The 25,852-nt window shown below is 38.7% G+C and overlaps 1 protein-coding gene across 1 annotated transcript in view; it reads left to right on the forward strand.

Annotated features, from left to right (window-relative positions):
- The window catches only part of PCCA (propionyl-CoA carboxylase subunit alpha), a 336,154-nt gene that overhangs the window by 225,656 nt on the left and 84,646 nt on the right, over positions 1 to 25,852 (forward strand). The window contains exon 20 of the mRNA XM_060233665.1: positions 3,525 to 3,623. Coding sequence (XP_060089648.1) covers positions 3,525 to 3,623 — 99 coding nt within the window. The remainder of the gene's footprint in view (positions 1 to 3,524; positions 3,624 to 25,852) is intronic.

The raw sequence follows: 25,852 nt of genomic DNA on the forward strand, positions 1-25,852 counted from the left end.
ATTTCTGTGTATGGTAAACAATGATAATGTTAAGATGTGATGATAGTGCTTTTTATTATTACTATAAAAATGTTCATTACCACTGTGACAAATAATTGTAAAGAAGACAGTTGTAATTGCGTTGTATATTTTTGAAAAATTATTGAAAATTTATGTATTAAGAAAAAATGTACTGATAAAGACTTCTGGAAGAACCAAATCACTTGTCTTAAAATCAAGGCAATCACCGTAATCCTTAAACTGCTTACATAGATGAGTAGTAAAGTAGGTTAGTTGGCACTGATACACTTGCTTTAACTCTCGGGTAGTATATTTGAGGTTGGCTGAAATCCAAACGTTAGCTACAGTTTACATGAGGTGTTGCAAGAGAATTAACATTCTTTAGTGTATTCTGAAAGTGATTCCAGTTTTGCTGGGCCAGAGAGATTGACTGACAAAAGAGGAAGCTGTATATACAACCTGCTGTGAGCTTTGTGCTTTTACATTTCTGGGCAAGAGAGATTAGCAGTGCAATCCTAGACAGATACATTCAAGTCCAGCAACATATGCTTAACACATGAGCCAGATAAAATAATGTTTGAGAGCCACAAGACATAAACATCAGATGTTTGAGAGTGGGGAGGAAGGAAGGAAGATGGGGAGGGAGAGGCGGAAAGAAAGCAACTTTAACTTTTAATGTATTCTCCAAGCTGCCAGCTGGATTGGCTTGGAGAAGTGATTTGCCTTCTCCAAGCTGGCTGACGGGGTGGTGGGGACACAATGTGTGTGAAAGAGGCACATGTGGCTCCTGAGTCACAGTTGGGCCACCCTGAATTATACCCTAAAAAATCTTGTTGATCTTGAAGGTGCTGTTGGACTTGAATCTAACTGTTCTGTTGCAGACCAATACCCTCTGAAAAAATCCCAGACAGAGTTACACCTTCCTAAATCAATTGAAGTCAATGGATTTAGAAGGGATATAGCTGGTAAAGATAGCACTGTAGATTTCCTTTTGGTTTCCAATCTGAAGAACTTTTGAATGCTACAGTTTATGTTAAACCATTTTGTTACTATGCAAATACATCAAGTACATACATTGCTGTTTTACATAGAAGATGTAGATGCTCCAGTAGTTATGGGTCTGTAAGCAGTAAAATCTTTTTTAAAGCAATGCTGATAATTCCTATAATATTTAAAATGGACTCCAAAATCTTCAGGCCTCATTGGTTAGTGGGTAAAAGGCTGCCCTGATAGCACTTGGGTCAAATGAGTTTTTCTCCTGCCATCATATGCTGAATAAAGCATACAATCTAGTTTGGCAAGATCTATAAACCGGGAACTGAACTTTCCTTAGGATATGTAACATATAGATTTGGTCTTTCTCTGGGTTTTTAATGCAACCGAACCTCCATGCACTTGAACTTCCTTTTGAGGTTATACCAATAATCCAAAGCAATTTAAAGTTGACCTTACATTTACCTGTGTGACCCTTTGTGTGAAAGCATACAGGATTTTTTTTTTGGTCTTCAAAGTGAAATACAGTTTACTACTATACATAGTAACTAATACAGTAACACTATACATACAATTCTCAATTCCAGACTGAGCTTTATATGGCAGGCTCAGTTAACTACCTCTTCTTCCTTTTCTGTTGGCTTTGCTGATCTTCTTTAGCGTAGCAGAGCATGGTGCTGCTTCAGATCTTTTCTCTTTCCTAAATTCTCATAGGCTGTGATCATACACACTAAATAATGCACTTTCAATCCACTTTTAATGCATTTTCCAACTAGATTTTACCATGTGAACTGACAAAAACCAGTTGGAAAGTGTATTGAAAGTGTATTGAAAGTGCATTATTTAGTGTGTGTGATCGCAGCCATATACATTTCTGCTCTAGCAATGGGATTAGGGATAATGTATACTGTAATTGTATTTAATTGAAAGGATCTTTATATAAGAGTTAGCTTGTATATTATTGTATAAGTTTTGTTATCTGCTTGGGGCATCTTGGTAGATTCTGTATCATTTTCAAGAGGTCAGGAAATAAAAATAACAGAACAACTTAGAACCTGATCCCAATATCTGCTGTGTCACTGTAATGTCTAATTCAGTTAATAAATTAGCTTGAATTCCATTAATTTATTCTAAGTAATTGAATTTTCCTAGTGCCAGTGGCTATGAAGAGTAATAATAATCGTAAGAAATTGTTTAGAATGTTAAATATAAAATTTAAGGAACTCATTTTCCAGTCTCAGCCAGCAAATATCTGCACTTGTAAAATAGACTGAGATCATATTAGAAGAGGCTTGGCTTTGAGTGAGAGCAAGTGGTTGCTTTGTGGATTTTATTTTGAGAGTTAAAATTTTGATTATGTTGACGAGTTTGATATTTGACACTATCAGGAGCCAATTTGGCTATTTTTTTTTAAAAAAAATATCAGTCTCTTTGAAATTAAGTACTAATATTTTAGTCCAGTATAGGTGGTCCGGTATGGGTGCCCATGCAACACTAAAAACTAGAAAAACAACAACCCATTGGCATTGTGAGCTTGACTTCTGAGATGGTACTATGCTGTTAGCCTAATTACAAGTTTACCGTAATAATTACTGCTAAATTATATAGGAAAATATAAGGTAATACATTGGATTCACTTGATCTCAGTCTGTTAATAAATGGTAAAAAAATGTTATTGTTTTTTGAATTAGAATATTAAATCGGGGGGGGGGGTTGCAATTAATAATACTAGCATTCAGTGTTTTTAAAGAATATTTGCTTTCCCAAAGTCAGAATTGATTTTTCAAATTTTTGCAGCCCTACATCTTTGGGCAAAATGTTCTATATTTGCAGTAAGTTTAGGAAGGTCTCATTATATTTCATTAAAAGGATCTTTATATAAGATTTAAATTGTATATTACTGTATAAATTGGGTGTAAATTAAAATCTGATTTTCTTTATATTCCTTATTGCCAGTGAAACAACTATTAGTGACTTTGTTCACAGTGTATGTTAAAATTAATTTTTAAAAAAATAATGGTTGATGGAGAAAGAGTAAGACAGAAACAGCAAAGTTTGACTGGACTTTGAGATTAATTACTGCCTTATTAATTAAGATAACAATGTAGAAGCCCTTCATTAAATCATACAAAAAGTTCTTTGTTGGTCCGTGGAGAGCATTTTATATGCAAGGCCTGTTGTGTGGGTTGCCAAGTGTCACAGGGATTCATATGCGTTGCTTGTCTAATTACAATAAATGCTGCATGTCCAGATATGGTTTAAAAGTTGGAAGGCTGTTTGTTACTTGGTGGAAATTACTTAAAGCCCTCCATAGGCAGCTGTTCACAGGTCCTTCACCTCCTCCCCAGAGATACTCAAAAGGCTCTGTTGTTAGACCTTGTCTTTTGTGTCAGAGGCAGTAAACATGACAGGTTCCTTGGGAACCATCTGTTTTAAGATGGTAGCTCCTTTGTATACAGCTATGAACTTGAGGTCTGTTATTACTTATCTGCCTTTATACTAACATTTTTTTTCCTTTGGTGTCACAACAGGTAGAAGTTGATGGGATAAAACTTAGTGTGACTGGTGAGTGGAACTTGTCTTCAGCACTGTTGCCTGTTACTGTGGATGGGATCCAGAGAACTGTACAGGTAAATACTGCTTTTTTCTTGTGCCTGCATAGTTCTGGAAAGATTGGCTAAACTTCAGATTGTATTTGCAAATATTTAATCTTCCATTGGAGGCAATGGGAAAGAGTTTGCACATTTGCATGCTGCCATGTGGATTTTAGCTGGGTTTCCAAAGAGTGTGCAAAGCATACTCAAACTTGCTAGGATTCTCTGTCTCTTACCTGAAGATCCTGCTGTTGCATTGTAGGTTGCTTTTGAATTCCCCTCTAACTTTAGGTATGTCTTGCAAGACATTGGATGACCTCTTTCTGAAGGAGAGGCTGGAGTTCAAAAGCACTATTGTTTGTCCCAAAACTCCCTGAACGACTCTCTTTGCCTCCCTTTTTATAGACTGCAGATTCCAGAGAAATGGTTATTTGTTTTAGCAGAACTTAGTTTTGCATTTGATGTGGGCTTCAATGAGCAAATCATGTTCTCAACAGTAAGGAAGGCTTCTCTCCAAAGAATTCCAGTTCTCCAGTGGTTCTTGGTATGGTCTTGACTAGGTTGCCAGGTTCTGGTTGGAAAATACCTGGAGATTTTGGAGGTATACTCTAAGGAGGGCACGGTTTGTGGAGGGGAAGGACGATGAGCTATAATGCCATAGAGTCCACTTTCTAAAACAGCCATTTCCTACAGGCGAACTGATCTCTGGCCCCTGGGAATCAGTTGTAATCCCAGGAGAGCTCCAGCTGCCACTTGAAGATTGGGCAGCCCTACTCTTGACCCTTGGAGGAGGACTCCACCTCCTTGTGGCAGGCCGTGTCCTCATGCTACCAAGAGGAGGGGCTTTCTTAATATCTCCCAGATCTGCCAATACCTGTTTAGCAGGCAATACAAAAAACAAACACTGTGATATACTGGCTATACGTTCAGTAAAACTTTTAAAAGATATACATTTAGTAAAACTTTTAAAAGAGTCATATAAATCTTTTGTACACATTTTAAAGAAGTACAGTTTTACAATATTACAAGAAAGGTCCATCCAGTGAGCGCCCAAATATAGGCTCATTTCGTCCCTCGGGAGTATTCCTATTTCGTTCAAGGTTATCAGCCTCTTGTTACAATCCAGTGTTAATACTTTTTCCAACGTCTTTATTTTCAGTAGGAAAAAAAAGCCAGTTTGGTGTAGTGCTTAAGTGTGCAGACTCTTATCTGGGAGAACTGGGTTTGATTCCCCACTCTTCCACTTGTACCTGCTGGAATGGCCTTGAGTCAGCCATAGCTAGGGTGGCCAGATCGTCCCGCCCACCCGGGAAAGTCCCGCCCCTGTCCCCAAATTCCCACCTCACAGGTTGGCTAACCTGAGACCAATCAAATCCCGGGTTCGCCAAAATCCCGCTCAGGCGGAGATCCTAGGCTTGCGCGGGGGAAGGCGGCCGGGCGCACCCTCGGAGCCAGGCGGGGATGGCTGGGCGGCTGCCGGCTGATCATCGCGGTATAAGAACATTTCAAAGTCTGAGTCGGCATTTCAACGGCCTTTGCTGGCGAGTAAGTACAGCCCCGTCCTTGGGTACGGTCAGTGGCGCGGAGGCGCGCGGGACTCCCCAGGACTTGCGGGGACGATGCCTGCCCAGGGTGGCCTGCGCTCTGCCGGGGAGCTCCAGCCGGCCTCGAGGCCGCCCCGACCGGCGTGTTCCGCCCACCTGTGCAGCCCGCAAACCCGATACGCCCATCCGAGGGGCCACGGTCTGGGAGGACCCCCTTCGGACGGAGAGCTCCCCCTCTTCCATTCCACGGTGGTCTTGCCCCCCAAGCCTCCGTGCGGGCACCCAGAGGAGTCCTCACCCCCGCTCTCTCGGGTCCCGCCACCTGGCGGGAGACCCACCCGCCCGCTTGCCCTGTTTCCGGCGGTGGCATGACATCACCGGAAGTGACGTCATTTCCTGTTTGCGGCGGCGCACACACATTCATTCCCCCCTCAAGGTGTTCCTGGCTGGCCTGCAGATATTATGGCCACCCTAGCCATGCTCTCACAGGAGCTGTCCTTGAAAGGGCAGCTGCTGTGAGAGTCCTCTCAGCCTCAACCACCTCACAGGGTGTCTGTTGTGGGGGAGGAAGATAAAGGAGATTGTGAACCACTCTGAGATTTGGAGTGGAGAGGGGATATAAATCATCATCAATCTTCTTCATCATCATCATCTCTCAACCTCTCAATACCACTTAAATGTTTATATTTATATTAGAAGCAAGCCAGTTCTGAATGACTTCTCTAACCAGACGCAAAAGCTTTCTGGATTTTGCTGGCAAAATCCTCTCTACAATATTTATATTAGGAGCAAATATATCTCCTAATATATTTATATATTAGGAGTAGTAAATATGTTTGCTCCTAATATAATAGCTATATATTAGGAGCTATATACTGTAGTTCCTGATTAGCTGGCAGCAGGGTCTTGCAGAGCTTCTACTGGACACCAGCCCTTGAAGTTTTTTCCTTCTCTTTTCCTCCCTTCCCTTTCCTAGTTAGGGTGCAAGAGAATGAGAAGGCTTGCACTCCTAAAATGAGGAAAGAGAGGACATTTGGGGAACATTTCCTCTCTTTGCTCACATTTTCATGAATTTTGGGGATGATGATGCCAAATGGCTGCAGGGACACCTGGGAGTGCAGCTAGAGCTGCCAGTGTTGGCTTTCAAATGTCAAGCTATATTAAAATGGCAACTAAATACTTTCCCAAAGTTGTGCATTCTTTTCTTGTGACTGGTAGAAATATGGTCTGTAACTTTATTTCTATTCACTAAATAATTTCTAATGAATATTTTAAATTCCATGTCATTGTCAGATGCACATAAGTAATTATTGTCGTGCCTTTACGTGGGATTGGCAAACATATCCTAGTGGTATCTTTTTTAAAATATGAAATAAATAACAAATATGAAATCAATAAATTTGTTTTTATAAATAGGGTGAAAGAACAATTATTAATCATTTTATTCTAGTTACCAATCATATTTACAATTAAATTTGTAGATCTTTGAAATAACTTCTTTTAAATAAGTTAACAGCATTTAATTGTTTATATTTATGGACTACTGTAATTTGAAACATTAATCATGATGACTTCCGGGTTGGATCATGGAGAATTGAGCTGCTTCTCAAAGAGGAGCAGACCGGAGCCTCTGTTCTGGGCAGAGAAGGCGAACTCAATGCCTGCTGCCTACTTTTCTCAGTCAGGGGAAAGGCTAAGACATGCTTAGGAAAATTCTGAGGGGATTTACTTTGGCTGACGAGGAGTCCCAGTGGGGTTCCTTTTAGACTTTGAAGAGTCCCCGGCGAAGAATCGCATTTCAGCATCTACAGAGGGTCTCCATGGTCATTAAATTAACTTAAATTCATCACAATTCAAGCTTTCTTTGGACTATTCTAGAATCTTAATATCTATCTCTGAAAAGAACGGTGTTAAGAAGGATATATTTGGTTGCAAGGTAAGACGATTTTTATCTATCATTCTGGGACTAAAATCAGCTCTATGTGAGATAAGGACTAAGATTTGGACTCAATTACAATATTCTAAAGTCGTAAAGAAGGGATGGGGGTAATTTCGGGACTTTTGGAATTTAAGAAGCAAAGTTAAAAGACGAAAAACAATTTTTGTTTGGAATACTTGAGGTTTCTGTAAAAAAAACCCCATCGTCACTGAGTTGCTGAACTGGAAGACGTCACAGGAAGTGGCGTCATAAAAGTATCACGAGATCTTTCAACCATCGAAAAACGTGACTTCGTGGCAAGAAAAGAAGAAAGGAGCCATTGGAAGAAAGGAATTTTTAAATATCCTGGCCTTCTCTAGAATTTTAAAACTATAGAAAAATTTCGGTGGCTATTAAAGGAAGGTCAAAAAATTTAAAAATTTATTTTAAAAGAACGGGACTTTAAAAATCAGTGGAGCCGGCAGATATGATTATAGGGTGAAACATATTGGATTATATAATTGGAACCAATTTTGGTGGATTTTTGGAAAAAAAGAGAAGATTTTTCAAAAGGGCTAGAAAAATCGCAGACACCATTTTGTGCAATTTAAAAACTTTAAAAATTAATATCTTGATCTAGGAAGCTCTGAGAACAGCGATTTTGCGCTCACTGAAAAGGGTTTGTCTTAATCTATAAGTCCCTGTGGTTTAATTTTAATCTGGAGAGACCAACTTTAGAGCCTATTTTTATAATGGGAAGACAGTAATGTCTGAACACAAGCTGGGACCGAAATTGACCCGTGCAAGGGCCAGCTCACTTGAGGAAGGGAAAATGGCTAAAATACAAGAGCAACTGGATGCTATGGAGGCAAGATTGGTCAAAGTGATGAAAGACTTAATAACTGAAAACAAGAAGCAATTAATTAAGGAATTAAAAAAAGATATTGAAGCAAGTGCAGAAGTGGTGAAGACAGAAATTAAAAAAAGAAATTGAGGATCTCAGAAATGACTCACAAGCAACATTAAAGAAAGTGCATGTGGTTGAAAATAAAGTGAAAGATCAAGGCTCCATTATTAATAAATTGCAGGAGAAAGTAGTTTTGCGAGACTGTAAGTTAATGGAAAACCAGATACATTTGAGAGGAGTACCTGAAAACTAAAGATCTGATCTGAGGACATATATAATGAGAACCATTGCTGAATTTTTGGAGGTGGTCCATATATATAGGGTCAATTCAATGTATGCCAAGAAAAATAAGTTACCAAGAGACTTGGTAATAAGATTCATATCAAGAGATATGGTGGGAAAGATCTTAAGTAAACAATTTGAAAAAACATTGGAAGTTGATGGAAGTAGAGTAAGAATCATGAAAGATTTGCCAAGAAAGGTCATAAATGACAGAAGACTGTATAAAAAATTAACTGACAAAACTGTGGGAGAATGAAGTGAGATACAGATGGATATTGCCAGAAGGCCTAAGTTTTGAATATGGAGGAAAGAGGATTACAATTACAAATGTACAAGAACTGATGAGGTTTTTTGAGGAAAATGGGGGATTTGGGGATACAGAATAAAAGAAGAATCGTTATGGATTACAAATTAATATCTTGGTATGTAAATGGACTAAATTCACCGCAAAAAAGAAAGGCTACATTTCATTGGATCAAGAAGCAAAAATGTAGTATAATTTGTCTACAAGAAGTACATATTAAACAATTGGATTATAAATTTTTATGGAACAAACAACTGGGTATGGAATTTTATTCATTGGCTAAGGAGAAAAAGAGGGGAGTGATTTTTTATATTAAACAAAAATTAGATCCAAAACTGATTTTTAAGGACAATGATGGAAGATATTTAGCAGTGGAAGTGATGTTGAATGACAAAAAGACATTGTTATTGGGACTGTATGCCCCAAATGGGGCAAAAGACTCCTTTTTTAAAGATATTGTGCAACAATTAGACCAAGTGACATACGAACAAATAATGGTACGAACCAAGTGACATACGAACAAATAATGGGAGATTTCAATGGAACAGTTAAAATATTTTGGCTAGATCTGGGAAAATAAATAATGAAGGGAAACTACCAAAGTCATTTTTTAATTTAGTGAAACAAGAAAGTTTGGAAGATATATGGAGGAAATTTAATCCTAAGGTGCGTGACTATACTTTTTTTCCAGCTAAGCATAACTCTTTCTCAAGAATTGATATGCTATGGACTACAAAAGATCTTGGACATGATGAAAAAAATAGAGATTCTTCCTAAAGTTGGGGCTGACCACAATCCATTAATGTGATCGGCAAAAAGTGTAAAAAAGACTAGGAGATGGAGGATAAATGAAGATTTGCTACAGAAAATAGAGACAGTGGCATCTCTAGAAAAAGAAACTAAAGCTTTCTTTCAGATGAATGAAAAAAAGGACATTCAATTTCAAATGGTGTGGGATCCGTATAAAGCAGTAATGAGAGGTATTTTAATTACAATGAACAACAAAGATAAAACAGCTAAAGAAAAACAAATGCTGGACATTCAAAAAGAGATGGTAATAAAAGAAAAGGAACTTAAAAAGGGACCGGGGAAAAAGAAAATAATAAAGGAGATTACAATATTGCAGAACCAATTGAGACATTTGTTAAATTAAGAGGTAGAATAGAATCTTAAGAGACTGCAACAGAAATCCTTTGAAGGAGCAAATAAGCCTGGAAAATACCTGGCTTGGCAAATGAAAAAAAAGGGTGAAATAAAAGTATTAACAAAATTGTATGGGGAGGCAAAGAAATTGTTGACCAAGCAGGAATTAAAAGGGAATTTTATAAATACTATGCTAAGTTATTTCAAGGTCAAAAGATGGAGAAAAGAAAAATAGATGCATATTTACAGAAAATTCAAGTAAAGCCCTTAACAGAAAGTATGGAAAAGGTCTTAAATGAACAAATTGAAAAAATTGAAATTGAAGCAGCAATAAATTCAATGAAATTGGGAAAGGCACCGGGTCCAGACGGTTTTACAGCAAAATTTTACAAAGTCTTCACAGAGACGTTAACACCAAAACTTCAGAAGTTGCTGAATATTATAAGGATTGATGGGAAAATACCAAATACTTGGAAGGAAGCAGTAATTTTGTTGATACCAAAAGAAGATAGAGACACCACAAATGTAAAAAATTATAGATCAATTTCATTACTTAATAATGACTATAAAATATATGCTAGAGGAGCTTCCGGAAGATGGCGGAGTGAAGCGGAGCTCCTTTCTCTAGCTCGAGAAGGGACTCTGTTTGGGGGGCGACAGAGGGGGTTTCCCGGACAGGAGACACCCCTATCGGAGCTGTCAAGTGACGCTCCGGAGTCTGGAGGGCTTCTGGCTGATGGGGGGGAGCGGAGGTTCCCCACCCAGCGCCGGTTTCCTCCTGGCCGTTACCTCTCAACGCTTAGGCGCTTAACTGTGCTGCCGGAGTGAGGGAGAACGGAGAGGAAGCGAAACTCCCATTAGCTGTACCCTAAGACTGGTCGAAAGTGGGTACTCTCTTCCAGCGAAATACTTAGCGATTGAAGAGAAGGCTTTCTGGGTCGGTGGTCCGAGAGGCGCGGAAGCGGAGGTGAGGAGAAACGGCGGTGAGTGGTGGCAAGTGGCGGCGCGCTTTTCGGGAGGCTGGCCGAAGCCGCAAGCGGAATCGAGGGTGGATGTGGAGACGAGTAAGAGCACGAGCGTGGTCGGGTGAATGGAGCTGGCAGAAGGGGGCTTAAAGACAAGGCGAGAATGCAGGAGTGAGGAGGGGGAAAGGAGAGACTAGATCACTGAAGGTCCGGGAGAGGCATTTCCGGAAGCAAGCCGGAATGGCGGACGGGACTTACAGTGTCTATTAGGAAGGTGTGGATCAAAGAGAAGTATCAGTAACTCCCCGGGACTGAAGAATTCCCCCCCCCCCTATTGACAATCTCGTTTGGCAAGATTTGACGGTGTTTGGGGGTCGTTGAAATATATCTTTCTTTTTCTGACTGGTTTCTGTATCCGGTGCTGGAGCTGAACAACGGAAAGGGTAAAGTGGCGGTTCTTAGCGGCATCAGCCGCGGCCGTACTTTATCGAAGATCTAGGTGTTGTGTCTGTGTCGGTGTTGACAATTAACAGGAGCAGAGAGAACTTGGCGGAGGAGTTGTTTTGTTGTGTTGTGGCTTGCTCTGGCTTTTTGCCCAGACTTTCTTTTCCCCCATGGTCGCGTCCATAATAACTAGACTGTCAGAACTTTGGGGGTCAGAATTGAATACAGCAGGAGCTGAATACAATTGAGCACAACAGAATTCAACAGGAACTATTTTTTAAAATTGGATTCAGCCTGATAGAATAATAGGTCAGGACTGGAGAGACAGTGATACAGAAGGCAGAAGAAAAGAAGCAGGGGAAAGGAAGAAAGAAGAAGAAGAAGAAGAGGCAGATAAGAAGCAGGCAAGATAAGACTGTGAATAAAATTCTTATTCATTGTTGGAATATTTATATACATAATAATTGTATAACTATTCAATTATTTTAGAAATTGTAATTTGCCACTGTCCTGAACTGATTGCTGAAAGATTTTCTTTTATCAAATAACTGAAGTTTCTAACCATTAAGTAATAAGAAATTAATTGAAATATTTGACCTATATTATAATTGAATTGAAATATTGATTTTTAAGGGTTAATCTATTTAGGGGAGTTGTTTTGGTATAAGAGAATTTTGAATGGTGAACTAATGATTGGAGGAGACTATTGATTATTGAATTGGTATAGTTTATCCTTAATAAGAGGGGTGCCGGTTTTGTCAAGAAGAAATTGTGAGATTGGATCATATAGTACCTGCTAGATCTGGTCCAGTAAAATTAGAATGACAGAAGCGAAGATAAAAAAATATCAGCAAGGTACCCCACCGGCGGGGGGAACAAAAATGACTCCAGGCTCTGTCAACCAAGATGCATTGGAAAAACTGCAGAAGAGTGTAACAGCGGGATTTAAGAAAAATCATGAAGCATTGGATGAGTTAAGAACTGATTTGATGAGTGAGGTAAAGAAGACAAATGACCAGTTGGTAGAATTCCAAAAACAATTGCTGGCAAATACGCAACAGGTCCATGGTCTTACTGCCAAAGTAGACAGAATGGAAGAACGGAGTAAGCAGACAAGTGACATAGCTAGAGAGAATCAAAAGGAGTTGACAGAGATGGAAGACCGTCTGATGAGACTTGAAATGGAGAAAGCAGCAACAATTTTGCGTTTCCAAAACATACCTGAAGAGAGGGAAGAAGATCTTCCTAGTAAAATAATGGATATTTTAACAGTCGACAATGAAGAATTATTGGAAGAAGGCCCAAGAGACATCTTATGGGCCAAAAGAGTCTCATCAAGCTATATAAGAAAGTTCAAACTCCCTAGGGAGGTTCAAGTTAAACTTCTGCGATCAGAAACAACGGAAAGAGTCCTGAGAAAAACAAGAGAATGCGAAATCAATTGGAAAGGAAATAAAATAAAGATCTTAAAAGAGATACCCTGGAGTGTAAGGCAGAGGAGGTTTAAATTCAAGAAATTGTCTGCGTGGCTAATTAAACATGAAATTCAGTTTAGATGGCTTTTTCCACAAGGTCTTTTTTTCACATTTCAAGCGAAGAGGTACAATATTACCACTGAGGCAAAGATGGAAGAATTTTGGGATCAGTACGTGGAGCGGAGTGGTTCGGAGTCAGGAGGTGATCAAGAGCTAGAAGGCGATGAGGAATCTCCGGCTGGAGGATCCCCAAAAAAACAACGAGAAAAGATGAAGACAAGACTTCAGAGCAGGAAGGAAGTCAAGATACCTGATAGTAAGGAACCAGCAAAATGAATTCCAAGGCAGAGACTACAATATTTTCTTTGAATGTGAACGGATTAAATGAACCCGGCAAGAGGAAGAGAGTCTTTCAACAGCTGAAAAAATCTGGTGCACAAATTATTTGTTTACAGGAAACCCATATTCGGAAAGATAATGTAAAGTATTTGGAAAATAAGAAATTGGGAACTTTATATGCTTCATGTGACTCGCAGAAGAAGAAGAAAGGGGTAGCAACCTTCATTTCTCACCAGATTGAATCGAGCTGTTTGTATTCGGATGAGCAAGGAAGAATTCTTATCGTTGAAATAGAATTAAATGGTCAGAAAACAATTTTGGCGAACATATATGCCCCCAATGAAAATCAAGAAAATTTTTATCAAGATTTGTACCTTAAGTTAAGAGAATTGAAATCGGACAGATATTGTATTATAGGAGATTACAATGCGATATTTGATACCAAACTGGACAAAAAATATGAAGACTCACAAAGGAAAAAGAAGAAGACTCGAAATTTATTACCCAACTCCTTCCTAAAAATGGCTGAGGAATTGAATCTAGTAGATGCTTGGAGAACAAGAAATTCGAGCACAGCAGATTTCACCTTCTACTCACAACCACACAAGTCCTGGTCAAGAATTGACATGGTTTGGATGTCACTAGATATGATGTTGACAATTAACCAAGTGGATATTCTTCCCCAATCATATTCGGATCATAACCCGATCTCGGTGGCATTTCAGGAACAAAAAAGAAATTTTAGATGGTCTTTAAATTTACAAATTTTGAAAGAAACTAAATTTCTGGGAGAAGCCAAAAAAGAAATACAAGAATTTTTTAAACGTAACCTTGAAAAAGACACAAAGATCTCAATAATATGGGATGCATTCAAGGCCTTCTTTAGGGGGGTTGCCATCCGATATTCATCAAGGAGGAAGAGAGAACAAAGAAAGACTTATAATGAGCTTCTAACAAAGTTGAACCATTTTGAGAAACAACAGAAAACGGTGAACCCAACTGGGATCAAGACAAAAATTATAGCTGTCCAACATCAGATAAACATTCTTTTGGCTGAAGAAATTGAGAGGAAATTAAAGTGGACAAGACAAAATTATTTTGAAAATGCGAACAAAGTGAGTAGATGGTTGGCGTACAGATTGAGGAAAGAGAAGGAGAAAAAGATTATAAAGATGTTAAGGAATGAGGCGAAAGAGGAGACTTTTCAAAATCCTCAAATGAAAACCATTATCCAGGATTTTTATCGGAATTTGTATAAAAAACAGAAACTTGATCAACAAAAACAAGAGGTTTATATAAAAGAAGTGGAGATGCAACAATTAACAAAGGAACAACAAGCAAGCTTAGAAAACCCAATCTCAATGCAGGAAGTAGTGGATGCCATAAAAACTCAAAAAAGTAACAAGACGCCGGGTACAGATGGATTGCCGATTGAATTTTTTAGAGCCTTTGAAGATGTGTTACTCCTTCCCTTCAAGAAAGTAATGGAAAATGTTTATAATACAGGTGATATCCCAGAATCGTGGAAAGAAGCTCTAATATCTCTTATACATAAAGAGGACTCCGATCCAGCAGAAATTAAAAATTACAGACCAATTTCTCTGCTGAACAGTGATTACAAGATCTACGCAACAATACTAGCAAATAGATTGAAGAAAGTTATTAGAAGTTTAGTTCATGAAGATCAATCGGGTTTTGTTCCAGGACGCTTAATGAATCAGAATGTGAGACTGCTCTTGAACGCAATTGAGTACTATAGAGAACACCCAGATAAAGAATTTGCGGCGATCCTGATAGACGCTGAAAAGGCTTTCGACAATGTCAACTGGAATTTCATTAAAGAGACTTTGGCAGGAGTCGGGTGTGGAGAAAGATATTGTTCAATGGTTGAAGCAGTGTATACGAAGCAGACAGCGAAAGTTAATTTTAATGGAGTAATGACTGACTTAATAGAAATAGAACAAGGTACAAGACAAGGATGTCCATTATCTCCGCTACTATTTATATTGACTTTAGAACCGTTGATTAGGAAGATTAGAGAAGACTCTCAAATTAAAGGGATCAGAATAAATAACACAGAATTAAAAACGTTGGCGTTTGCAGACGATCTGGTATTTACATTGCAACAACCTATATCATCGATTGAGCTCTTAAAACAAAGATTAAGAGAGTATGGAGAAGTATCTGGATTTAAACTAAATGCTATCAAAACCAAGATCTTAACGAAAAATATGGAAAAGGACCAAATTGAAAGGTTGGAACAGATGTCTGGATTCAAGAATGAAAAGAAGGTGAAATATTTGGGAATTTTTCTGACTAATAACTTAAAGAATTTATACAGAGATAATTATGAAAAAATCTTGAGAGAGATCCGAAGGGATCTAACTAATTGGAAAGATCTCCAAATTTCGCTCTTTGGTCGAGTCGCAACGATTAAAATGAACATTCTTCCGAGAGTGCTATTTTTATTTCAAACGATTCCGATTACATTACCTAAATCTTTTTTTCAGCAACTCAACGAGATGACCAAAATGTTTATTTGGCAGAGTAAGAAGGCTAGAATTAAAATGAAAGTTATGCAAGATTCTAAACTAAGAGGAGGACTAGCTCTTCCTGATTGGAAACTTTACTATAAAGCGTGCAATATTGCGTGGCTGAGAGCCTGGTGTAAATTGGAAAATAAAAGATTACTGTCTTTAGAGGGCGATGGGTTAGGAGAAGGATGGCATAATTACATGTGGTATAAAACTCCTATCAAAACCGGACGCTTCTTTAGGCATGAAATAAGAAGATCTTTGTATGCGGTTTGGAGTGAAATTAAAGTGCTGTACAAACATACTCCAAAATGGATATCCCCGATAGAGGCTGCATCACACCCCAAACTATATACCTGGGAAAACCAACAGGACTATGCTTACCTGCTAAATGACCAGAATGAACTGATTGAGGAGGAAATTTTAAAGTTATCTTGGTGGCTACAATGTCAAGTGAGATCAAGATTCCGGAAAGATAAAGAGGTCGGCTTTTTGAACTCTTATTCTGACTTAGACTTGATTCTGGAGTCTAAACAAAAATTAATTACCAAAGTATATGATTGGCTGCTCCAAGTCAAGATGCAAGATGAGGTGGTTAAAGAAGCATGGATCAGATGGCTGAAGGACTTTGGCTATAATATAGATTTGGAAGAATGGGAAAAGCTATGGAAGCAAAATATAAAGTTAATAAAGCCAGCAGATCTTAAGGAAAACGTGTACAAAATGGTATATAGATGGTACCTAACACCAGATAGATTGGCAAAGATATATCCTTCTTATTCTAATAAATGCTGGAAATGTACTGAAGTTAAAGGCTCTCTGTTCCATATATGGTGGCAATGTAAAAAGGCCAAAAAATACTGGACACAAGTCAACATTTGGATCCAAAAAATCTTACAAATACAAGTGAAACATGTCCCGGAACTGTACCTTATAAACATCTGTAGACAAAATTTACCTGCGACCAAACTGAAACTATTGTTGTATATAGTTACAATTGCCAGAATTTTATACGCAAAATACTGGAAGGAAGATAGAACACCTAATAGAGAAGAATTTATTACTAAACTTTTAGAAATAGCGGAATCAGATTTGTTGACCACCCGGCTGCGAAGTGATAATGTGCAGAAATGCCGGGAGGAATGGGACCCTGTATACGAGTGGGTTAAAAGCAGAGGTTTTGATATAAAATAATTATATCAGCTTCAAAGTAGTGATGGAGTAATGAATGTTTTATGTACAAGTTTAATCCTCTCCCTCTCCTGTGTGGGGGGTATTTGTAGTTATGTCGTAGTTGTTTATGGTTAGAAGTTGTATGTTGCTATGTTTATTGTGTTTTGTGTTCTTTTTCGTTTTAATGTTTTAGTGTTTTAGTGTTTTTGTGTTTTTGTGTTTTGTTTTGTTTGTATCTTACTTTTCTTAATAAAATTCAAAATTTCAAAATATATATATATATATATATATATATATATATATATATGCTAGGATACTAGCAGAACGACTCAAACAGCATTTGAACAATTTCATTAAAGAGGAGCAAGCAGGATTTCTTCCCAGGAGACAAATTAGAGATAATATTAGAACTGTCATAGATATTGTGGAATATTATGAGAAACATCCTGAAAAAGTGGCATTATTCTTTGCAGATGCAGAGAAGGCTTTCAATAATGTGAATTGGGATTTTATGTTTGCAGTGATGGAGAAATTGGGAATAGGAGATTTTATAAGAATGATCAAGGCTTTATATAATGAACAACAAGCAAGACTTTGTATAAATGCAGATTTGATGGAAAAAATGGTAATCAGCAAAGGAAAAGACAAGGTTGCCCTCCATCTCCATTGATATTTATAATGACTTTAGAGATTTTGCTTATGCAAATACAAGGAAATAAAGGGCTGAAAAGGTTTTTCTTATAAATACAGAGCGTTTGCTGATGATGTAATGTTTATTAATGAAAATCCCATATATGTAACACCATTGCTGCTTCGTAAGATACAAGAATATGGAGAATTGGCAGGCTTTTATATAAATAAAGAAAAATCAAAAATTTTGTGTAAAAACATGACAAAGAGCCAGCAGGAAGAATTACAAAGTGTAACAATGTGAAGTTGCTGCAAAAGTAAAATATTTAGGTGTGGAAATTACTATGAAAAATATAGACTTGTATAACAATAATTATGAGAAGCTTTGGTGTGAGATTGATGAAGATCTGATAAAATGGAATAAACTGAACTTGTCTATGCTGGGCAGAATTGCTGCAATTAAAATGAATGTTCTACCAAGAATTATGTTCCTATTTCAAACAATTCCAATTGTGAAGGATAATTATTCAGTAAATGGCAAAGGAAGATTTCAGAATTTGTATGGGCCAGGAAAAAACCAAGAATTAAAATGAAAATTTTAACCGATGCAAAAGAAAGGGGAGGTTTCCAACTGCCGAATTTAAAACTGTACCATGCTGCAGTACGTTTGGTGTGGATTAAGGAATGGATGACATTATTAAATAAGAAACTATTGGTCTTAGAAGGTCATGGAAATATTTTTGCCTGGCATGCTTATATGCATTATGGGGAAAACAAGATGGATGGATTTTTTTCACATTATATAAGAAGAAATTTGTTAAATATCTAAAAAATATGGAGCCATTATGGATTGTGCCAACGGAAGTAATACAGCTATCTTTAGATACTGATGAAGAGATGTGGTTAACATTTAAACAATTATTAAAAATACATGGAGTAAAAGTGGAGTTAAATTCGGCTGAAGAATTACAGTATAAATATAACTAGTTTCAGTTGCAACAAATTAAGAGTTTGGTAGAACAGGATATCAAAAATGAAGGTATAAGACTAGAACAAACAGAACTGGAAAGAATGCTGTTGGGGGATAATGAAAAGTTGATTTCAAGAATTTACAAATTATTATTGAAATGGTCTACAGAAGATGTAGTAGTTAAATCTCAATTGATAAAATGGGCAATTAATATTAATAAAGAAATACAAATGGAATCATGGGAGTATTTATGGAAGAACTCTGAGGATATCGACATGTTATAACATTAAAGAAAATTGCTTTAAAATGTTATATAGATAAGAACATAAGAACATAAGAGCATAAGAGAAGCCATGTTGGATCAGGCCAATGGCCCATCAAGTCCAACACTCTGTGTCACACAGTGGCAAAAAATTTTATATACACACATACACTGTGGCTAATACTACCACGACCCCAAGATCTCTCTCTTGGTCAGTCTTTTTATATACACACATACACTGTGGCTAATAGCCACTGATGGACCTGTGCTCCATGTTTTTATCTAAACCCCTCTTGAAGGTGGCTATACTTGTGGCCGCCACCACCTCCTGTGGCAGTGAATTCCACATGTTAATCACCCTTTGGGTGAAGAAGTACTTCCTTTTATCCGTTTTAACCTTTCTGCTCAGCAATGGTATATGATGGTATATGACACCTAAGAAATTGGCAAAAATGAATAATCAGATGTCAGCTAGATGTTGGAAATGCAAAAAACGTGAAGGTTCTTTCTACCATATGTGGTGGACTTGTGAAAAGGCAAGACAATTTTGGCAAATGATTCTGAAAGAAATGTCAAAAATTTTAGGCTATGACATTGAGTTCTCCAGACATTTTTTTGTTGGGATTACAAATGGAAAGTGTTCCGAAACATGATAGAACGATTGTGTGGTATCTGCTTTCAGCGGTAAGGACATTATATGCGCAGTTATGGAAGCAAGATAAAACACCAGAAAAATGGGATTGGATTTTGAAAGTTATGTCTTGGAGTGAAATGGACAAACTTACAAGAATCTTAAAAGACTATGACTTGGAGAAATTTAAAATGGAATGGGAGAAATTTCAAAAATATGTTGAAAAACATTGGAAGGCAAAGGGACATTTAGCGATTTTTGACAACAGTTGAAATTCTATGGAATAATGGACTGAAATTGCAAAGGAATAATTTTTTGGGGGTTTTTTTATTTTTATTGTGTCACTTGTATTTTTTCCGGATAAGGGTTAAAAGATAAGAATGAAGATGGACTATAATTATTTTATAGGGTTTGGTTTTTCCTTTACTTATTTTTTCTTTTTGTTATAAGGTTTTTAATATGAAGATTCTAGGATTGATACAATTACCTTGGGGTTTTTTTAAGCAATTTAAGTAAACACCAGCGGGGGTCATGAAAAGCGGGGAGGGGAGGAGGAAAAAATAATGTAATGTATTGGTATTAATTTCGTATTAATTTTTTAAAAAGAATATTATAACAATATATTGCAATTTAATAAAACTGTTTTACACAAAAAGAAACATTAATCATGATAAATTATTATTATGTATGATTTAAGTTCTTACAATAAATATTAAAACAAGCTTGGCTTTCCCCCCATTTTTGGGATAATAGTCGTTGCTTACTGTATCTGTTTTTAATAAGCCTAGGAGGAAAAATTTATTCTTTCCCCCATTCACTGCAGTTTTTAGTCTTTTTAAAATTAAACCATATTAGATGTCTTGTAGTGGTAGTTCCAAAAGTTTTAAGCACACCTAATAGGTGGAAACTGTCTCTCTCTGTGTGTGAGTTCTTATTTTAGTACCAAAGCGAAAGAGAAGGGTCCTCCTTCCCTTTCTGCAGGTGGTAGGCTTCCCAACCCCCCCGCTCTGGCGGGGGACTTCTGGGTTCGCAGCCTAATCTCCCGCCCCCCAGAAATCGGGAAGCGGGGGTGGGCGGTGGAGGGGGGGGGAAGAACATACCTGCAGGCTTCATATTGTTGAGATCCTGAGCCGTTTGTAAAATGTGTGGCCCCTTTAAGGCTGGGCAGGAAGCAGGAAGAGCTTCGGAGAACAGCCCCTCCCTTTTTTTTTCTTTCGTTTTCACAGCAAGTAGAGTTCTCCAATCTGGTAAGTATTTGTGTGTGTGAGAGGGAGGGGGTAGGGGATTCTCTTGTTTGGAGGCCCTCCCCCCCTTTAGAAAGCGTGGGGGGGGAGGGAAATGTCTACTGGGCACTCTATTATTCCCTATGGAGAACGATTCCCATAGGGAATAATAGGGAATTGATCCGTGGCTATTGGGGGCTCTGGGGGGCTATTTTTTGAGGTAGAGGCACCAAACTTTTAGTATAACATCTAGTGCCTCTCCCCAAAATACCCCCCAAGTTTCAAGAAGATTGGACCAGGGGGTCCAATTCTATGAGCCCCAAAAGATGGTGCCCCTATCCTTCATTATTTCCTATGGAAGGAAAGCATTGAAAAGGTGTGCCGTCCCTTTAAATGTGATGGCCAGAACTCCTTTGGAGTTCAATTATGCTTGTCACAGCCTTGATCTTGGCTCCACCCCCAATGTCTCCTGGCTCCACCCCCAAAGTCTCCTGGCTCCGCCCCCAAAGTCCCCAGATTTTTCTTTAATTGGACTTGGCAACCCTAGCAGGTGGTACCTCCTCACAATTCCGTTCCTCACTTGATACCATTCCGAATTATAGTACTGCTTTTCAGAAACACAGAATGGTTGCTGTCATGTCTGACATCGTTTACTGTCTGATAATTTAGTGCTGACCATAAAATCTTAGTAGAACTGTAACTTCTGTTCTACCACCGTATGCATGTAGTAACTGTACATATCCTTTTATGAATGACAGCATAGGCGAAAGGAGGTTATCTTTGTATTCCAAAAAGACAGTAACATTGGATAATAAAACTGTATTTGAGTTTAGATTCTAAATAGTCCCCCCCCCCCCCCCACTCTTTAGTTTTCAGAATGGCAGGATTTAGGGTAGGTTTTGCACTCTGAACCTTGTATTTCATCATTGTGAGCAGCCTTTACATTGGACTGGCAACCAGATCCTAAGGCCTCAATACTGGCTCATCACTGACACTGCTGCTGACACAGCTAGTCGATGAATATTCTGTGCTTGCCCAGCAGAGGAGAGAAATGATAAAATTCAGTGCCAAGTCGCAGAGAGCATAGCAATTATATTGGAGTCCATAGAAACCTTCTCATCACTCACAAGTCCCAGTGTGACATGCTGATGAAGCCCCGATGAGAGGTAGAGAGGGAGGCAGTTAACCTGTATTCATGGCCCCAGCTTTTGAAAGCAGCACAGCACAACACTGATGCACACTGGTTAGAGCAAGCATAAAAAAAGTAAAGGTAGTCCCTTGTGCAAGCGCCAGTCATTTCCGACTCTGGAGTGATGTCACATCATGACGCTTCACGGCAAACTTTTTTTCGGGGTGGTTTGCCATTGCCTTCCCCAGATACCTACACTCCTCCCCCCACCAGCAAGCTGGGTATTCATTTTACCAACCTCAGAAGGATGGAAGGCTGAGTCAACCTTGAGCTGGCTACCTGAACCCAGCTTCTGCTGGAATCAAACTCAGGTCATGAGCAGAGAGCTCGGACTGCAGTACTGCAGCTTTACCACTCTGCACCACGGAGCAAGCATACAGAAGCACAGTAATGAGGAGCAGCAAACAAGTGAGCTGCAGAATTGTGCAGATGGCACTTTTGCAGTTCATCCAACCCCCCTGTGCCTTGGGGGTTTCCATGTGGTATGATGTCTTTTTTGAGGGGCACAGAAGAGTAATAATCATTATCATATGGCATTGTGTGTAGTATAGCCAGGAGATACTAAGTTCTAACTCTTTTTTTTTTAAAGTTCTAACTCTTTAAGGTGGCAAGCTAGACTTATTTTTTTTGGGGGGGGGGGTGGTGCTGAGAGAGCTCTGAGCACCGAAGGTCACCCAGCTGGCTTCATGTAGGGGAAGGTGGAATTGAACCTGGTTCTCTGGATTAGACTCTGCTGTTCTTAACCTTCACCATGCTAGCTTCCTAGTATAGCCATATGTCGTGGGTCAGTCAGGAGGAGAGGACGCCTCAGGAGAAGAGGAGTCCTGCTCTGAATCAATAGAAACTGACAAGCAAGAAGATGAATGGAATACTTGTCAGAGTTCTCAGCCAGCAGCTGATAAAGAGCTATCAGCACTTTCCAACCAGTTCCAACAGATGAAACCCAGATGGTTATTACCATCCCACCGGTTTCACCCACACCCTTTGAACACCAGAGACAAAGGCTTAGAATGGAGATGCAGGAGAGAAAACAAAGCACACATCTCCTGGCCCGACACCAGCTGCTTGCTGATGGTGAGTGTCTGCACGGTTACTCCCAAGCAGTTGACTGCAAGAAAGATCTTCCAGCAGATGCCTATAAAAGCCAGTCATGGGAGACTGCTGGATGCAGAAGCAACAAGTCACCACCTGGTGAACTTTGCAACCATAACTCCTGACTCTGCTTCGCTTCAGTGACCTTCGGGCTATGGACTTGGATCTTGGACCTGCTTGCTCTTGTGCACAATTCTGGACTGTAACTACTCTGCCTTGCCTGACTTCTGGAACTGAATGACTTTGGACTGACTTTGGACTGACTTTGGACTGAATGACCCTACCCTGTCTGACTTCTGGAACCCTGACTTTGGACTGATATTGATGCTGATTCTGGATTCTGACTGACCTAGCTCTTGACATCATAGTATAGTCACTGATCCCAATATGTAACCATTACTTGTAGGGAATTTCATTGAAACTGAATCAGCACTGTCTACTGTGATTACTTCCAGGGGCTGTGATCCTGCAAAGCAGCAGAGACTAACTAGTGAAATGGCTCACAGCCATTTAAGCCTATCAGGTCACATGTGGACCCATCCTGCTCAGCTGTTAGATTTAAATGGCCCAAACAACTGAACCAGACAAAAGTCTGGTAAGTGTCGGGTGAAAGCACTTTCCCAGAGCATCAATTCAGGGGCTCTGAACAGGGCCCAGTTTGTGCTGAATTTTGGCTCATGAAACAGTTTGTGCCCATCCCTACTGCCTGGCAAAGACAAATTTCAGTGTATTTTGACAAAAGCTTTTTCAAAATCAAGTGAGAGAATAGCAACATGATTAGATCTTTTTCTATTCAAAGCAATCAGATCAGTGGCCATTTTAAGATTATCAGAGCCTTGCCTACCTTGTTTAGATCCTGGTTGATCTACATGTATGAGTTGGTATCCTAAGATATTGTGAGACCTGGAAGTGGGGTGAAAGAGTGAACAAGGGAATTCATATTTTCACTTACTGTGGATTCTAGGGGATTTTATAGATATATGCTAGTATAACATTATGACAGCATTGGGGAGCTTACTGGGGCTGGAATGGCTTCAGGAGCAGACTAAGCCCCATTTTGCTGAAGATATACCCATGATGTAGCCCTGTGGAGAAGGGATTTCTGATTGCTCTGTAGGTCTGTGAGTATTGATAGGACTGCTTCCTTCTGTAGAAACCACTGGCAGGAATAATTTAGAAGACATGGCTCTTTTAATGACAAGTTTTGAATCTATTTCTTTTTTACTATAAGACCTTTTTTTGTAGTGTTTTCATTAAAATATTTCACCACAATGAAATCTGCATTGTATTTGATGTGAAGACTCTTAAAAATTTATCATGCACTCTGTCTGTGTCTCTCCATGTGTGTGTACAAGTTTTGCAAGGGATTAAAATGATTTGTTCTTAAATGTATCACTAACTGACAGGATGCTAATGATGGTGCAGTACATTCCATTTAAGAGAATTAAGTCCTTGATTTTTGTTTCACTTTACCAATTTTGACAGCTTTATCAAGTAGTCTGTACCTGTTTACTTTGGCTCAATCTGATTAATTGTAGGCAGCTGGCACTTTATTCTTCTTTCCAGTTTCCAAAACTTGATTGTTTTTTTCCCAATCTGTGGGGGAAAGTGTATATTCCTGTTTCCTTTTTAAAAGTAAACGTCATGATTTTTGTATGAAATTTTATTTCCCACATTTTCCGTTCCATTAATCATTTCTTGTTGAAATATGTCAAGTCTTGGCACATCTCCTTTGTTTCCTGAGGCTGTATAGTGTGGAGTGCTACAGGCTGACCCATTAGCTGGTGGAAAAAAGAGATGGTTCAATGACAGCATTGCTTTATTTGTATATGTGTATCTAGAGTACTTTATCTAGAGTATCTAGGAGCACTTTACACCAGTAAAGGTTTTTGGGGAGGGGGGGGCATAGTGTTTTGTCTATTTCACTCAACTTTAACATGTATATATGAAGTTAAGGGAGATGTGTGTGTGTATACTGTATATAATATTATATAATATTTTTCTATATATAAAACTTTTAGAGTTATATGTTTGTACACAGCATCTTGATCAGTAGCTTCATTACCTCATAAGCTATTTTTAAGATCAACATTTTATTAGTATTTGATTCAATGCTGCCAAGTGCATTGTGTTTTGATATTCATTATTGACTTTGGGATGGGGCATTCAGGTACTGATGACTGCTACACTGTCAAGCTCATCCAGTAACCTTAGACAAGTCACTATCTCACAGTATAAATTACTTCTTGAGGGTTGTGTGAGGTGAAACACCTTGGAGAAGGCTGAGATAACCACCTAATAAAAAGTGTCAGTAGTGCGTAGAAGTCCTGCAGTATGAGTGTGCTGATAAGAGCAGCCTCTAGTAAATAGTCTACAAAGACACAACTCAGTAAGCCGGTTGAAACAGTTATATTGGGGTTACAGCAGAAGAGTGGTTAAAGGCAGTCCAAAGCAGTCAATGCACAGTAAGTCAGTCCATCCAGGTCAGAGGTACACAGTCACAAATCCAAATCTTAGTCTACACATACCAGGGTCATTGCCATCATCAGTCTAACGGACAGAGTAACAGTCTCTGTGATCAAATAGCTCTCCACGTCTCCAACACTCCTTCCTCCTCATCCACCCAAGGCAAAGTCTAAGGACTAGGTTGTTGGTTCTTATGGTAGAGCTGGCCTATCATGTTCCACCCTACTTAATTGGCTTCACATGCCTCCATTAGCTTCACATGCTTCTCATTGAGCTAGTATAGTTGGAGTTACATAATGTAGCATCAGCAGTTTCTATCTTAAAGTGCCTGGTGCTAACATCCTCCCCTTATGTAACGACATGTACTATACAGTTTTAGCATAAACATTTTCATTTAACATTTCATTCATACATACAGCACGACATTACTGTCTCATTTTCTGAGTCCTAAAGCTATACAACTTTCTTTGTGCTTTACATGGGTTTGTATTTTGGTAAACAGATCTGCGATATTGGCATTCGTTTCACAGTACTCTAGTGCTATCAGTTTATCCTCTAAACATTGCTTAACATTATGAAAGCGTACATCTGTATGTTTAGACCGATTCTTAACTCCATATGAAGTTGCTAACTGGATAGCTGCCTGATTGTCTTCCCTTACAACAATAGGATTCATGTGACATATACCAAAATCCAACAGCAGTTGTTTAAACCAAATGATTTCTGTACACACAGCGCTTAATGCAGCGTATTCTGCCTCGCAGGTGGACAGAG

The sequence above is a fragment of the Heteronotia binoei genome, chromosome 3 (genome assembly GCF_032191835.1).
Source record: "Heteronotia binoei isolate CCM8104 ecotype False Entrance Well chromosome 3, APGP_CSIRO_Hbin_v1, whole genome shotgun sequence".
Lineage (NCBI taxonomy): Eukaryota > Metazoa > Chordata > Lepidosauria > Squamata > Gekkonidae > Heteronotia > Heteronotia binoei.